The sequence below is a fragment of the Pongo abelii genome, chromosome 18, assembly GCF_028885655.2.
Source record: "Pongo abelii isolate AG06213 chromosome 18, NHGRI_mPonAbe1-v2.0_pri, whole genome shotgun sequence".
NCBI lineage: Eukaryota > Metazoa > Chordata > Mammalia > Primates > Hominidae > Pongo > Pongo abelii.
In genome coordinates, this window is record NC_072003.2 from 28,304,656 (window position 1) to 28,321,421 (window position 16,766).

Sequence of the window (16,766 nt, forward strand, 5' to 3'; positions counted from 1 at the left end):
GTGGAAAAATTATTGAAAATGGGTTTGCTGTTTCTTTCTTTTCTTTTTCTTTCTTTCTTTCTTTTTTTTTTTTAGACAGGGTCTCACTCTGAGGCTGGAGTGCAGCAGTGGCACGATCTTGGCTCACTGCAACCTCTGGGTCCTGGGTTCAAGTGATTCTCATGCCTCATCCTCCTGAGTAGCTGGGATTACAGGCAAACACCAACACGCCCTCTCTTTCTTTCTCCTTCCTTCCTTCCTTCCTTCTTTTCTCTTCTTTTCTTTTCTCTTTTCCTTTCCTTTCTTTTCTTTTCCTTCCTTCCTTTCTTTCTCTTTCTTTTTCTTTCTTTTCTTTCTTTCTCTCTCTCTCTCTTTCTTTCTTTCCTTTCTGTCTTTCTCTTTCCTTTTTTTTTTTTTTTCAGAGCCTTGCTCTGTTGCCCAGGCTAGAGTACAGTTGCACGATCTTGGCTCAGCGCAATCTTCACCTCCCAGGTTCAAATGATTTTCCTGCCTTAGCCCCCCAAGTAGCTGGGATTACAGGCATGCACCACCACGCCTGGCTGATTTTTGTATTTTTAGTAGAGACAGGCTTTCGCCATGTTGGCCAGGCTGGTCTCGAACTCCTGACCTCAAGTGATCCACCCGCCTCGGCCTCCCAAAGTGCTGGGATTACAGGCGTGAGCCACTGCACCTGGCTGTTTGCTGTTTCTTAACATGTGAGTTTCCAACCCAGTGGGTCCCACTTACATGTGCTGTTCTGCTTTGGACCGTAGGGAGCTGGGGTGCTGGACCCATCTCCCACCTTCTACAGCCTGGAGAGTGCTCCCAGATGACACAGCCAAGCTGGCGTGTTTTTCCCTCATTGGCGGAAAGTTCAGCAATCCCTGACTCCCTCACCCTGCCCTCTTGAGATTTAAAAAAATTTCCTCTTCTGGGCCTCAGAGCCGCCTCCTACCTGAGGTTTATTGCTTTCTCTGCACTTGCATTGAGCCTCTGCAGCCCTTTAAAAGGGGCAGAGCCTATAGTGTGATCAGCAGGTCCTGTCCCTAGGAGATAAGAGTATCTTGCACGGCAGGTGCAGGTTTCCCAGCAGCTCAGGCAAGAGTCCGATGTTTGTGCCATCTGATCCTGATGTCTGGAGAGGTGAGCCCTCTGTCGGCATCTTCCTCTCCAGGCTGGCAGAGCAAGGGGGGCTGTGAATTAATTCAAGGTTGGGGGTCGGGGACTTCTATATCTGGATTTGCCTCCCACCCGTTTCTTCTATCCCTTTTTCCCTACGGCAGATAGCCATGTGTGAGCCTGAATTTGGCGATGACAAGGCCAGGGAGCCGAGCGTGGGTGGCAGGTGGCGAGTGTCCTGGTACGAACGGTTTGTGCAGCCATGCCTGGTCGAATTGCTGGGCTCTGCTCTCTTCATCTTCATCGGGTGCCTGTCGGTCATTGAGAATGGGACGGACACTGGGCTGCTGCAGCCGGCCCTGGCCCATGGGCTGGCTTTGGGGCTCGTGATTGCCACGCTGGGGAATATCAGGTGAGACCAGCTCTGAGGATTCAGCCTGATGCTGACTTGGGGTGCTGGGGGTGGAAAGCAAAGCCACTGTCAAGGACCCCTGGGCACATATGTATTCGGGATTTCAAGGAGCGCTCTGGATAACTATGGGGTTGGGAGTTAGACTGTCTGGGGTCAACTCTGGACCCTGCAGCCTGTGAGCCTGTGACTTTGAGCAAGTCATTCTCTTTTTGAGTAGCTGGATCACAGGCATGCGCCACAGCACCCAACTAATTTTTAAATTTTGTTGTAGAGATGGGGTCTCACTACGTTGCCCAGGCTAGTCTTGAACTCCTGGTCTCAAGCGATACTCCTGCCTTGGCTTCCCAAAGTTTTGGGATTACAGGCATGAGCCACCATGCCTGGCTGGCAAGTCACTCTCTAAACCCAAAGTTCCCCACCTAGAAAATGGGAATAGTAGCTTTTAAACGATTTTTTTTTCAAGCCAACACATCTATATTGCTAATCATGTACCAGGCACTAGTCTAATTACTTTATAGATATTAGTTATTTAATCCTCACAAAAGCCTTGCGGGGTAGGTCCTGTTATTAGCCCCATTATACAGCTGCAAAAGTGAAAGACTGTGTAATCTGTCCAAGCTTAGAGGGCCAGAAAGTGGCAGAGCTGGGAGTCAAGAACAAGCTGTCTGGCTCCAGCGCTCAAATCCAAGTGCCTTATGGGGGAGGCATGAGAATTAAATGAAGTAGAGCGCCTGGCACACACCAAACATACAATAGGCATTGGTTGCTGTGTTATTGTTACCACTAGAAGGGGGTTTTAGGGAGAGCAGAAATGCGTAGAAGACCTGAGCCAGGTTTTCCCACGTGGCTATGCAGGGATCTGCAGTGGTCCTGGCTTGTCAAGAGGTGATCAAGAAGGAGGGGCAGGGAAAGGGACAGGCTTCTCTGGCTTAGCTCTCGTCTGGGTAGAGGCTCAGTGGGGAGGTCTGTGGACATGGCTGCTGGTTCCCAGGAGAGCCAGCCATCACGACGAAGATCTTGAATGGGGTGCCTGGCAGGGTGATCTGGGACATGGTTGGTCTGTATTAAATCTCACTCAAAAAATAGATCTGAATGAGGAAGCAGAAATACTGTTTCTGAGAAAACCAGAATGGAAAAGAGCTTTAATATCTCTTTAGGCCAGGCGCAGTGGCTCACGCCTGTAATCCCAGCACTTTGGGAGGCTGAGGCGGGTGGATCACCTGAGGTCAGGAGTTGGAGAGCAGCCTGACCAACATGGTGAAATCCTGTCTCTACTAAAGATACAAAAATTAGCTGGGTGTGGTGGCAGGCACCTGTAGTCCCAGCTACTTGGGAGGCTGAGGCAGGAGAATTGCTTGAACCAGGAGGGAGAGCTTGCAGTGAGCCGAGATTGCGCCACTGTACTCCAGCCTGGGCAACAGGGTAAGACTCGATCTCCAAAAAACAAACAAACAAACAAAAAACAAAAAAAACACATGTCTTTAGATGTCCAAGGGAGGCTGCAAGTGAAACAAAAAGTACATGATCTTCCCTTTGGACGGATGTGAGATTGAAGGCAACCTTTATCACTTCTTAGCAAGGTGACCACAGCAAGTTGCTGAAGCTTCTGTGTGCAGTGGTATAAATGTGAGTAATAATAATAGCTGATGTTTATTGAATGCTAACTACACAGATACTACTATGGGCTGTGCACCTATTAATTCTTTATATCTTTGCAATAGCTTTATCAGGCAGAGATCACTGAGGCACAGAGAGGTTATGTAACTTGGCCAACGTCACATAGCTCTTCAGTGGCAGAGTTGGGCTTTGAACCCAGGCCAGCTGGCTGGAAAGACCATCTCTTTGGCACTGCAAATACTGCCTCTCTGTTTGGCTTTTTTGACAAATATTTATTCAGCACCTACTGCGTGTCAGACACTGACTTTGAGGTTGTTCACTGGATCCAGGATGTATGTAAGTTATGTATGTAAGTTATAAGCACCCAGCACAGCACCTGGCACATAGTAAGTGCCAGAGAAATATTTGCTGAGTGAACAATGAATGAATGAATGAATGAATGAATGAATGTGTCTTGATTGTTTTATTGCTAATGAGTGTAAACCAGGAAATGTGTAGTTTTCGTTACCTGGCCCTCCTGGTAGAGCCATGCTCTGGGTGACAGTTTCTCTCCCCTTTGGGGCTCCTGTGGAAAGTCACCTCACCCTGACTCCATCTGTGTATCTCAGCAGAGCCCAGGTTAAGCTACTTAAGGCCAAGTAGGCCTGGCTGCCCCTCTTCCCAACCTGTGGAGTCTGAGCACTGGCTGGTGCTTTCCAACCATGCATGGAGGTCAGGCACGGTGGCTCACGCCTGTAATCCCAGCACTTTGGGAGGCCAAGGCAGGTGAATCACCTGAGGTCAGGAGTTCGAGATCAACCTGGCCAACATGGTGAAACCCCGTCTCTACCAAAAATACAAAAATTAGCCGGGCTTGGTGGCATGCCCCTGTTATCCCAGCTACTTGGGAGGCTGAAGCAGGAGAACTGCTTGAACCCAGGAGGCAGAGGTTGCAGTGAGCTGAGATTGCACCATTGCACTCCAGCCTGGGTGACAAAGGGGGACCCTGTCTCAAAAAAAAAAAAAAAAAAACAAATCAAATCAAACCATGCATGGAGCTTATCTGAGGGCCTGGGCCCAGAGCTGAGCCAGACAAGTTGGGCTAGCTGGTCTCGAGGTATCAGGGTATTGGACAAAGTCCTTTTGTGCAGAGCTGAGGTCCTCTGTCCAGTCTCAACTGAATGTCCTATGTCCTTTGGAGGATGGGTAAACTCATTGGTGGGCTCTTTACATTTGGGGGGCACTTTGGTTCTTGCGTGACATGGGGAGTCTTGGGGTCCCTTTCTCTCTCACTGGGGAGTATCCATTCCTGGAAACCAGATGGATTCAGGAGGCCAAACTGTGACAATATTTCCTCCATCAGAGTGGGACTGGTTGGGACACCGATGTGAGTGCAGCCACCCTGGCTCTGGAGCCTGGGCTGGTTGAACATCTTGGTGAACACGAAGGCTCTTTACCCATGAGCCAGGGAGTGGCTGATCAACTGCAACCTGCCCTTTCACCTCAGGTTCTGACTTGTCTAATTCCCTTCCACACCCCAAACTTGCAATCCCAATCCCTAACCTGGTCATGAACCTCCAACTCCACCCCGTGATTCTCAATGCCATTTCCAGCCTGAACTCCAAATCTGCATTTTACACCCATCACACTTTCAGACCACAAGTAGGGTTTTCATTGGCTGAGCAGTTCAACCAATCAGGAGGTCTTATTCAGGGCCTAGCTACTCATAAGGGGAGACCTGGGCCGGGCACGGTAGGTCATGCCTGTAACCCCAGCACTTTGAGAGGCCAATGTGGGTGGATTGCTTGAGGTCAGGAGTTCGAGACCAGCCTGACCAACATGGTGAAACCTCGTCTCTATTAAAAATACAAAAATAAGCCGGGCGTGGTGGCACACACCTGTAGTTCCAGCTACTTGGGAGGCTGAGTCAGGAGAATTGCTTGAACTCAAAAGATGGAAGTTGCAGTGAGCCAAGATCACACCACTGCACTGCAGCCTGCACGACAGAGCAAGACTCCGTCTCATAAAATCAAACAAATCATAAGGGGAGGCCTGGATACGGCTCTTGGGCTACTAACTTGGAGCCTTGGTGTCTTAATCTGACCTGTGGCCACATCTCTAAAGGGCTGGAGGGAGGCTTGGAGGGAGTCAGGGAGGAGTTAAGGGATGGTCTCCCTACACGCTCTTCCTCCAGGGCCATCCTGGGGGCTGGGCTTCGGACTTAGAGACTGCCCTTTATCTCTTACCCTCTGCCTGGCATCTCAGGGAAAATGGAAGCAATTTGGTGCTTGAGCTGGGCCTTGGACTGACTCTCACCCTGAGAGGCCAGCCTGGTGGATTGGCTGGGACACGCTGTCTCAAGTGCCAGCCATGTGGTCAGCCCTGGGCTCATGACTTCCTCTGCTCTTGTGGGTTACAGTGGTGGACACTTCAACCCTGCGGTGTCCCTGGCAGCCATGCTGATCGGAGGCCTCAACCTGGTGATGCTCCTCCCGTACTGGGTCTCACAGCTGCTCGGGGGCCTGCTCGGGGCTGCCTTGGCCAAGGTAGGTAAACCCCAGGGGCTGGACTAGTCTTCCTCTCTGATGGGGCTGCTGGAGTTGCATGATGTGTGTGTGTGGGGGACAGTGGGGAGTGGGGAGTGGGGAAATGTCCAGTCTTTTGCTTGTTTCTGCCAGTGGAATTGGGGGATGTTTTTTTTTCTCTCTTTCTTATTGCATTTTATTGTATTTTTTATTTATTTGTTTTTTTGAGATGGAGTCTCGCTCTGTCACCCAGGCTGGAGTGCAGTGGCCTGATCTTGGCTCACTGCAACCTCTGCCTCCTGGGCTCAAACAATTCTCCTGCCTCAGCCTCCTGAGTAACTGGGATTACAGGTGCATGCCACCACGCCCAGCTAATTTTTGTATTTTTAGTAGACGGGGTTTCATCATGTTGGCCAGGCTGGTCTTGAACTCCTGAGCTCAAGTGATCTGCCTGCCTCGGCCTCCCAAAGTGCTGGGGTTACAGGCGTAAGCCACTGCGCCTGGCCTCTCTTTTTTATTTTAGAGATAGGGTCTCACTCTGTTGTCCAGGCTGGAGTGCGGTGGTGCAATCACAGCTCACTGCAAGCTGGACCTCCTGGGCTCAAGTGATCCTCCTGCCTCAGCCTCTTGAGTAGCTGGGACTATAGGTGTGTGTCACCACACCCAACTAATTTTAAAAAAGTTTTTGTAGAGGTGGGCTCTCACTGTGTTGACCACATTGGTCTCCAACTCCTGGCCTCAAGTGATCTTCCTGCCTTGGCCTCCCAAAGTGCTGGGATTACAGGCATGAGCCACCGAGCCTGGCCAGCCACAGAGTTTTCATAGCTTTATGCATAAATCCATGGATAGACTTTCTCCCTTCATCCCTCTTTTTCTTTTTTTTTTTCTCTCTTTCTTTCTTTTCTTTTGCCCTTAAGTCTCGGTTCAGCCAGGGACACTTCAAGCCCTTCAAGATGTGGGCCTTGCTTGGCATGTGTGTGGGGGGTCGTGGATGGGGGAGCCCTGTTAGCTTGGCTGTGATAAGGTCTGAGGCTGTAAGTGCTGACCCACCACTGACTTTGTTCTCAAGCCTCACTTTACTGTCATCCCCTGCTGTGGTCTCTCCATGTCCCAATTTGAGAGCCACAGCCTGTTCCCCAGTCTGTGGAACACGCCTGGGACCTTCCTTCTCTGCTTCTGCTCTGAAAAGCAGTGGCCAGACTCGAGTTCAAGCCCTGCCACTCAAAACCTGTCAAATATGGTTCTGACAGTTGCGGGGCAGCAGGGTTCCCTAAGCACATTCTTCCTGCTAAGTGTTTTACACATATTCTCTTATTTCATCTCCCAGCAACTTTACGAAAAACCATAGTCAGTTCATAGAGAGTGCTTACCTTGTGCCAGGCACACCAATGGCCTTGTCTGTGAACTGGGAGCTGTCAGTATCATCTCTATTTTATAGATGAGAAAACAGAGGTGCAGAGAAGCAGGTAACTTGCTCAAGTTCAAACGTGCCTGTAAGCAGCACAGCCCCGACTGGGTCCAGAGTCCAGAAGCTTGTGCACTGCACTGTCTTTCCCCTTAGGGGCTGTGATAGCCCTGAGGCCGATTGCCCATAGAAATAATTGAGCTCAGGCTTCAGGGCTGTCTGCACATGCCCCTTCCACGGTTCTATGGAGGCTTAGCAATGAGTTCACCTGATCATATGTGTTTGTAAAGTTTCTGAGAGTAAGGTATTTTTAGCTGCGCATGGCGGCTGATGCCTGTAATCCCAGCATTTTGGGAGACAGAGGCGGGAGGATCACTGGAGTGATCCTAGGAGTTCCAGACCAGCCTGGGCAACATAGCAAGACCTTCCATCTCTACAAAAAAATTTAAAAAAACATTAGGTGGGCATGGTTGGTATGCACCTGTGGTCCCAGCTACATGAGAGGCTGAGGTAGGAGGAACACTGGAGCCCAGGAGGTCGAGGCTGCAGTGAGCTGTGATCGTGTCACTGCACTCCAGCCTGAGTGACAGAGCTAGACTCTGACTCAAAGAAAAAAAAAAAGATAGTTTATGTTCTTTTTCTCAAAGAGGATCATCTAAGTTACACAAGCTTTAGGCCTGTAACCTGGAGCCATGACTGGGTTATCCCCGTTTTTCTTTTTCTTTCTTTTTTTTTTTTTGAGATGGAGTCTTGCTCTGTTGTTCAAGCTGGAGTGCAGTGGTGTGATCTCAGCTCACTGCAACCTCTGCTTCCAGAGTTCAAGTGATTCTTGTGCCTCAGCCTCCTGAGCAGCTGGGATTACAGGTGCCCGCCACTTCACCCAGCTAATTTTTGTATTTTTAGTGGATATGGGGTTTCACCATGTTGGCAAGGCTGGTCTTGAACTCCTGGGATCTAGTGACCCACCCATCTCAGCCTCCCAAAGTGCTGGGGTTGCTGACGTGAGCCACCACACCTAGCCCCATTCCTATTTTTCAGCTGAACAAAGTGAGGCTCAGAGAGCTTCAGTAGTTCACGCAGGGTCACACAGTAAAATCTGGCAGAGCTGGGATGTGGATGCAGGTATATCTAACTGAAATTGGACATAACCCTTCACTGGCCTTTAAGGTGGGTAGGCATGTGTGTTTTAGGCCCTCTCCCCTCAGTTTCCAGCTGTCTCTGCCCCACTGTGAGGCTGAGCATCTTCTCTGTGCAGGCGGTGAGTCCCGAGGAGAGGTTCTGGAATGCATCTGGGGCGGCCTTTGTGACAGTCCAGGAGAAGGGGCAGGTGGCAGGGGCGTTGGGGGCAGAGATCATCCTGACGATGCTGCTGGCCCTGGCTGTATGCATGGGTGCCATAAATGAGAAGACAAAGGGCCCTCTGGCCCCGTTCTCCATCGGCTTTGCCGTCACCGTGGATATCCTGGCCGGGTGAGTGTCCCTTGGCAGTGGGGTGACCATGCCCAGATCTGCACTGTTCAGCTCTGGGGGATTTCAGGCCTGAGGGTCACAGATTCAGTTGCTATTAGGGGCCAGAAAGGTGCTGCAAATGGGGAGGTGGGCTGGCATCAGGCAGACAACAGGGAGTGGTGGGGACTGCGGTGTCAGAGGTGCTGCAGTCAGTTCAGCTCTTGTCAATTATTGCTGGGTACATGGGTCTGGGGTGATGCTTTCATTCAAAGGAAGTCAGAAATTTAAATCTGTATGTGATGTTTTCCAATTTTGGTAGTGTAAATACAACATTTCTGTGAATTGTGTTCATTCAGTCGGCGGACAGCCAGGTTTTAGCCTCAGGCTTACAAAGAGCATCTGTAGCTGTTGTCTCATTTATTTTGAGACTCCCAGCAGGCTTTGGAAGGGCTTAAGGAGACAAGACTGGGGATGATGTCTTCCGTTTTATAGATAAGGAAACTGAGGCTTAGAGAGGACAGAAGTAACTTATTTAAGGTCAGTGGGCAGTGGCAAATTAAGTGATAGATTTGGGACAAGAGGCTGAGTGAATCCTTTTTATTTTTCTTGTAGAGATGGGGGTCACCCTATGTTGCCCAGGCTGGTCTTGAACTCCTGGCTTCAAGCCATCCTCCTGCGTTGGCCTCTCAAAGTATTGGAATTACAGGCATGAGCCACAGTGCGTAGCCCAGGGAGCCCCTCCCTAATGTCTGACTCTTTCCTTTCGTTTGGACACAGAGCCAAGTCTAACCTTTCTCCTGGGTCAGCTCTCCCTCAACTTTGGGAGGTGGAGCCTGGGGCAGGCTGGGGAATGTGTAAAGCTGTGGCCATGCTTTGCTGCCCCCTAGTGGCCTTTGATTCACTTACAAGCCTTTTTTTTTTTTTTTTTTTTTTTTTTTTTTTTTTTTTTTTTTTTGCTCTGTCGCCCAGGCTGGAGTGCAGTGGGGTGATCTCGGCTCACTGCAAGCTCCGCTTCCCAGGTTCACGCCATTTTCCTGCCTCAGCCTCACGAGTATCTGGGACTACAGGCGTCCGCCACCATGCCCGGCTAATTTTTTTTTGTATTTTTAGTAGAGACGGGGTTTCACCGTATTAGGCAGGATGGTCTCGATCTCCTGATCTCATGATCCGCCTGCCTCGGCCTCCCAAAGTGCTGGGATTACAGGCGTGAGCCACCGCGCCCGGCCTACTTACAAGCTTTTTGACTTCGAAGCTGGACACAGGGTGGGGATGAGGTCTACAGGCCGCCAGCTGGAGAGAATGGGGTAAAGACAGAGCCCCAGAACAAGAGGGGTGCACCTGGGGAAGAGTCTCCTTGTAGGAGATTCTGGGTCTTAAGCTTGTGGTGCAACAAGGGCCTCATCTGGACCAGCTAGATTAGTTAATGCTTTTCGTACATTAATTATATTCGAGGTGTGGGCTCCATTTGCATTTTCTCATTCACTCCTGATGACAACCTATGGGATAGTCACTTTCACCTCACTTGAACACAGAGAGGTTCATGGAGGTTCCCACACTTAGAACTATCTGGGCTGGGGTTTTTCTTTCTTTATATATATATTTTTTAATTTTTGTGGGTGAACCTAGTAGATATATATATTTCTGGGTTACATGAGATGTTTTGATACAGGCATGCAATGCATAATTATCACATCAAGGTGAATGGGGTATTCATCCCCTCAAGCATTTATTTTTTGTGTCACAAACAATCCACTTACACTCTTCATTATTTTATTTTATTTTTAGTTTTAGTTTTTGAGACAGAGACTTGCTCTGTCACCCAGGCTGGAGTGCAGTGGCATGATCATGGCTCACTGCAACTTCCAACCCCCAGGTTCAAGCGATTCTCCTGGCTTAGCCTCCCCAGTAGCTGGGATTACAGGCACGTGCCACCACACCTGGCTAATTTTTGTATTTTTAGTAGGAACGGGGTTTCACCATGTTGGCCAGGCTGGTCTCGAACTCCTGACCTCAAGTGATCTGCCTGCCTTGGCCTCCTAAACTGCTGGGATTTCAGGCATGAGCCACTGTGTCTGGCTGAGGTTACATGAGATGTTTTGATACAGGTACGCAATGTGTAACAATCACATCAAAGTAAACGGGGTATTCATCCCCTCAAGCATTTATTCTTTGGGTCACAAACAATCCTATGATACACTTTTCATTATTTTATAATGTGTGGGCTGGGTTTTGAATCTAGGTCAGCTTAACTCCAAAAGGATTGAAACTGATTGACTTTCCTTTTGTAGACTTTGGAGCAGATGTAGCTCCAGCTTCTCTTCCTGCCATCGCCGAGCAGGCATTTTTGCTGGGCATTCTGGGAGTGCCTGACTGCACGCCCAGCGGGGAGCCACGCTTTCTGCTTCCTGGTGCTAATAGCCCCTCTACCTTCTTTAGGATCTACCTAGGAGCTCATGATGTAGGAGTTTAGAGAGGGTTTCTGGGTGGTGTGTGACTAGGCCTAGTTGGGGACATGAGGTGAGGTGGGGCCTGGCTGGGATCCTGGTGACCTTGGTTGCCTGGGTGTTTGCAGGGGTACTGTGTCTGGAGGCTGCATGAACCCCGCCCGTGCTTTTGGACCTGCGGTGGTGGCCAACCACTGGGACTTCCACTGGATCTACTGGCTGGGCCCACTCCTGGCTGGCCTGCTTGTTGGACTGCTCATTAGGTAGGAGTGTGACACAGGGTCACCGGCCCATTGGATGGGCACTTGGCAACATCTCCCAGAGAGTCCGGGGCTAGAGGGCTAGGCTCTCACCTGGGTTTGGAAGAGAAAAGAGGGAGCCTCTTTAGAGGCAAAGAAAATGGCTCCATCTAGGAGCTTTGGTTGCAAGTGACAGAGATCTATTTCAAAACAGCTTATGTCATAAAGAGGAATTCATTGGCTCACATCATCAAAAACTTCACAGGTAGCAGTGGTTTCAGATGGTGCTCAAACAATGTCTTTAGGACTTGGTCTTTCTCTTTTTTTTTTTTTGACAGAGTCTCCCTCTGTTGCCCAGGCTGGAGTGCAGTGGTGTGATTCTGGCTCATTGCAACCTCCGCCCCTGGATTCAAGAGATTCTCCTGCCTCAGCCTGCCAAGCAGCTGGGACTACAGGAGCCGCCACCATGCCCAGCTAATTTTTATATTTTTAGTAGAGTCAGGGTTTCACCGTGTCGACCAGGCTGGTCTCGAACTCCTGACCTCATGTGATCCACCTGCCTGGGCCTCCCAAAGTGCTAGGATTACAGGCATGAGCCACCGCGCCCAGCCAGTTTTTGTAAATTTTTTTTGGTAGAGATGGGGCTTTACCGTGTTGGCCAGGCTGGTCTCCAACTCCTGACCTCAAGTGATCTGCCTCCCAAAGTGCTGGGTTACAGGCGTGAGCCACTGCACCCAGCTTCATTTATTTCTGGGCTTTCAGAGTGGCAGCAATGAGCATCTTCAGGAAAAGGGTTAGAAACCAAGCAGGACCCGGGCATGTGGCTCATGCCTGTAATCCCAGCACTTTGGGAGGCCAAGGTGGGTGGACCACTTGAAGTCAGGAGTTGGAGACCAGCCTGGTCAACAGGGTAAAACCCTGTCTCTACTAAAAATACAAAAATCAGCCAGGTGTGATGGTGCTTGTCTATAGTCCCAGCTACTCGGGAGGCTGAGGTATGAGAATTGCTTGAACCCAGGAGGTGGAAGCTGCAGTGAGCTGAGATCATGCTACTGTACTCCAGCCTGGGTGAGTGAGACTCTGTCTCAATTAAAAAAAAAAAAAAAAGAAACCAAGCAGGAAACTGTCTCTCTCTCTGCAAGGGGATCTGGGTATTAAGGCTGGGGAGGCTCAGGAAGTCATCTCTCTGGAGACTTCTGAGCCTGGAGACATAAGGCGAAGGGCCGGGTCTCTCCTCCAGGGCAGAGACCTTACTGGGTCATCTTTCTTGCAGGTGCTTCATTGGAGATGGGAAGACCCGCCTCATCCTGAAGTCTCGGTGAAGCCGAGCTCGTGGGATTCCTGCTGCTCCAGGTGTCCTCAGCTCACCTGTCCCAGACTGAGGACAGGAGAGTTCCTGCATTTCCTGCCAGGGCAGAGGCCTGGAGGAGCCACCCCCCGCTTCCACTGCTTGGGCCTGCTTTCTCAGATGGACTGACTGCTGAGGAGGCTCTAGGTTCTTGGAATTCCTTTGTGCTCATCAGAGACCCCAGCCTGGGGAACACGCTGCCCGCGCTGCCCAGAGAGCAGTGCAAACACCACAACACGAGGGTGCTTCTTGAGAGGAAGGTCCCCGAGTTGGACAAGGAGGCTGTTTCTGCACATCAGAAACATCATTTCCTGCACCCCATTTCTTTCTTGATTGCTTTGTTGTAGAAGGGCCTTCTGGGGCCCGGCCACTTCCTTGCTTCTCAAGCTGACAATTCTCACTTTGCAATAAATAGTCCAGTATTTCCTTCCACGTGCTCACTGGCTTGCCTTTCATTTGAGAAATGGGCACTGCTGAGGAGAAAGCAAGCACAAAAAAGTCTGGGGTTAGGCCTTGGCTGTCCAGAGCAGCTGATCCTATAGCCCAGCTCAGAGTTGTGGGCCACGGCAGGCACTTGAAGTTGAGGCCAGACCAGAGCCTGTCTCCACTTGGACAGGCCCATCCTGGAGCTCTGTCTGGAGCTCAGAGTGTATATTGAGTCCAATTTGGAGTCTAGTCAGAGTCAATTCCAGATCACAGACTTCAGGATCCTGCTGAAAAGCCCCAGGCAGAGTCGAGAGTCTGGCTGAGTGCCCAGTGCTGTCCCTACTCGAGTGCTTGGTGCTGTCCGGGACATGGGTCAGCCCATTCATTCACTCTAGGTAGGGAGGTGGGGGGGTGGGTGGGCTTCGGATGGGCTGCAAGAATTCCCTGAGGAAATATTAGGTTGGTGCAAAATATATATATATATATTTTTTGAGACAGAGTCTTGCTCTGTCACCCAGGCTGGAGTGCAGTGGCACGATCTCAGCTCACTTCAACCTCTGCCTCCCGGGTTCAAGCGCTTCTCCTGCCTCAGCCTCCCAAGTAGCTGGGATTATAGGCGTATGCCACCATGCCCAGCTAATTTTTGTATTTTTAGTAGAGACGGGGTTTCACCATGTTGGTCAGGCTGGTCTTGAACTCCTGACCTCAAGTGATCCACCCACCTTGGTCTCCCAAAGTGCTGGGATTACAGGTGTGAGCCACGGTGCCCAGCCAGTTGCCCAGCCAGCCCGTTACTTTCAATGGCAAAAACTGCAATTACTTTTGCACTAACATAATAGAATCCTGAACAAGAGACACAGTACAGGCCTGAAGAGCCAGTGGCACTTGGGTGCAAGATAGGAGTATAACAAATAAGAAAGGACAGAAAGACACACCCTGGAAGTCACCCCTTTGAAGTAGAGTGTGTGTCTTCTCCATAAGAATCGATGGGTCATTTATGGAAGATGATCATTATAACACCAGAAAGAAGGGCCAGGGAGAAACCACTCTCAACAACAAGTGAAAACTCACCCCCTTCAACGAGATGAGCAAAATGCTCACTTGGGCAAAAATGAAGAAAATCACCACTACAATAAGAGACTGCCCATGGAGGAAATAGATTCACGATATAGCCACACATCCAAACCATTCTCAGAGAAAAGGAGAATAGCAAACAAGAATAACGATGACAATCCGACAGAATAGAAAAGGGAAGGAAAAAATATGATACAATCAGAAACAAGCAAATTAGGACATTTACAGAGTTAAAAATGGGTCAGTCATGGTGTTTCACGCCTGTAATCCCAGTACTTTGAAAGGCCGAGGCGGAGGATTGCTTGAGGCCAGGAGTTCGAGACCATCCAGGCAACATGGCAAGACCCTGTAACTACAAAAAATAAAAAAATTTGCTGGGCGGGTGGCACATGCTTGTAGTCTCCTCTACTCGGGAGGCTGAGGTGGGAGGATCGCTTGAGCCTGGGAAGTTGGGACTGCAGTGAGCTATGACAGCACCAATGCACTCCAGCCTGGGCAACAGAGTGAGATCCTGTCTCAAAAAAGAAAAAAAAAAAAAAAAAAAAAAAAAAAGACCAGGCGCTCTGGCTCACACATGTAATCCTAGCACCTTGGGAGACTGAGGTGGGTGGATCACTTGAGGTCAGGAGTTCAAGACCAGCATGGCCAACATGGTGAAACCCCTTCTCTACTAAAAATACAAAAATTAGCCAGGCATAGTGGTGGGCGCCTGTAATCCCAGCTACTTGGTAGGCTGAGGCAGGAGAATTGCTTGAAACCGGTAGGTAGAGGTTGCAGTGAGCCAAGACCACGCCACTGCACTCCAGCCTGGGCAACAGAGTAAGACCCTACCACAAAATAAAATAAAAGAAGAGTAAAAAAATATTAAAAGTTACTATTTTTTTTGGTGAAATAATGAAATAAATCTTTGATAAACCTAGTAAACAACAAAAGTTATATATCCATATATATGTATACTTATATGTATATGGGTAACATTTATGGAGAGTTTGTTACATGTTAGGCACTGTGCTGAATGCTTTACACGTATTACATCATTTACTCCCTACGACAATCCTATGAGATAGTACAGTGGGTTGAATAGTGTCCTCCCGAAATCTGTGTCAGTCTACAGTCTTAGAGTGTGACGTTATTTGGAAATAGGGTCTTTGAAGATGCAATTAAGGTATGGGTCAAGATGAAATCCCACTGGATGAGGGTGCCCTTTTCTTGTAAGAGATAGTAAAAGAGGCACAGAGACACAAAGGAGAAGGCCACGTGAAGATGGAGGCAGAGGTTAGGGTTCTACTGCCAAAAGACAGCACCAGGAACCACCAGGAGCAGCGGGAGGGAGGGAAGGTTCTCCTCTAGAACCTTCATGGGAAGCTTGGCTCTGCTGACATTCTAATTTCAGACTTTCTGGCCTCCAGAACGGAGAGATAATAGTTTCTGTCATCTTAAGCCACAAGTTTGCGGTGTTTGTTCGAGCAGTTCCAGGAAATGAACAGATAGATTCTCTCATTATTCTAATTTTGCAGAGGAGCCAGTGGAGGTTCTAAAGGATGGTGTTAATGCGAAGCTACACGGTTAGTGCACTGGTGGGCAACTGTTGAAGGTCAGGTATATCTGGCTGCAGGGTCCATGATCTTTGTCATCATACTTTTCTGTTTCTGAATAAGGAACAATATTATGTCCTCTGCCTAGTCTCCTACTTGCCTATTAGTTCCTCATTAAAAAGGGGACAGAGCCATGGTGGCACGTGCCTGTAGTCCCAGCTACTCAGAAGGCTGACGTGGGAGGATTGCTTGAGCTCGGGAGATCGAGGCTGCAGCGAGCTGTGATTATATCATCGCACTCCGGCCTGGGTGACAGAGCAAGACTCTGTCTGGGAAAAAAAAAAAAAAAGGAGGACACAAAGACATTCATTGTTACTCCTCATTTCAAACTTGCAATTGGATTTTAAGTTGTGGCTTTCATTTCAATTTCTAGACTATAAGCTCTCAAGAGCAAGATGGATATAAATTCACCTTTGTATTAAATAACTGTACACTATGCGTTTGGCATTTGCTGAATAGAATGGATTCAGTTCTTTTTTTTTTTTTTTTTAAATGGAGTCTTGCTCTGCCGCGCAGGCTGGAGTGCAGCGGTGTGATCGCGGCTCACTGAAACCTCCGCCTCTCGGGCTCAAGCGATTTTCCTGCCTCATGTTGGCCAGGCTGGTCTTGAACTACTGACCTCATGTGATCAGCCCGCCTCGGCCTCCCAAAGTGCTGGGATTACAGGTGTGAGCCACCGTGCCTGGCCAGAAGGGACTCAGTACTCACTGACTGGAAGAATGGCATAGGCTGATCCCAGTGACTCCCAAATTCATTCTGACCCTACAGAGTGGAATCCAAAACTGATCCAGACCACCAGGTTCATCTCTATCCCAGCTCCCTTTTCCTCAGTAAGAAGGAAGTCACAGAATTTTGGGGTGTTAGAGCTAGAAACTCTATTACAGTAGTAAAATATGGTGGCTGTAACTTTACATCCTGAGGAAGATCCAAGTTTAAATTTCAGAACTGTCACCTTTTTCTGTATGTGCTTGAAGAAGCTATTGAAATTCTTTCGCCTCAGCTTTCTCATCTATAAAATGCAACTACTACCTCAGAATGCTTACGACAATATGTTTAGAAAGCATTAGCACAATGCCCAGTACATAGTAAGTACACAATGTGTTAGCTCTTATATTTATTATCAAATGTTTTGCAATTTGCAGGTATCAGAATCAT

The 16,766-nt window shown here is 49.1% G+C and overlaps 1 protein-coding gene across 1 annotated transcript; it reads left to right on the plus strand.

The window, feature by feature from the left end:
* The first annotated feature begins 1,011 nt into the window (after positions 1 to 1,011).
* On the plus strand, positions 1,012 to 13,024 carry AQP8 (aquaporin 8). Its single transcript, XM_002826254.3, has 6 exons — positions 1,012 to 1,122; positions 1,263 to 1,510; positions 5,526 to 5,652; positions 8,292 to 8,506; positions 11,058 to 11,192; positions 12,442 to 13,024. The coding sequence occupies exons 1-6, from the start codon at positions 1,111 to 1,113 to the stop codon at positions 12,488 to 12,490; spliced, it is 786 nt and encodes a 261-aa protein (XP_002826300.1). The 5' UTR covers positions 1,012 to 1,110; the 3' UTR covers positions 12,491 to 13,024.
* The last annotated feature ends 3,742 nt before the right edge of the window (positions 13,025 to 16,766 follow it).

What these genes read in the sequence shown, in the direction of transcription:
- AQP8 (XM_002826254.3), top strand. An exon ending in TCGGGGCTGCCTTGGCCAAG is followed by an intron (nt 5,653 to 8,291) that starts GTAGGTAAACCC and finishes TTCTCTGTGCAG; the next exon opens with GCGGTGAGTCCCGAGGAGAG. An exon ending in CTTGTTGGACTGCTCATTAG is followed by an intron (nt 11,193 to 12,441) that starts GTAGGAGTGTGA and finishes TCTTTCTTGCAG; the next exon opens with GTGCTTCATTGGAGATGGGA.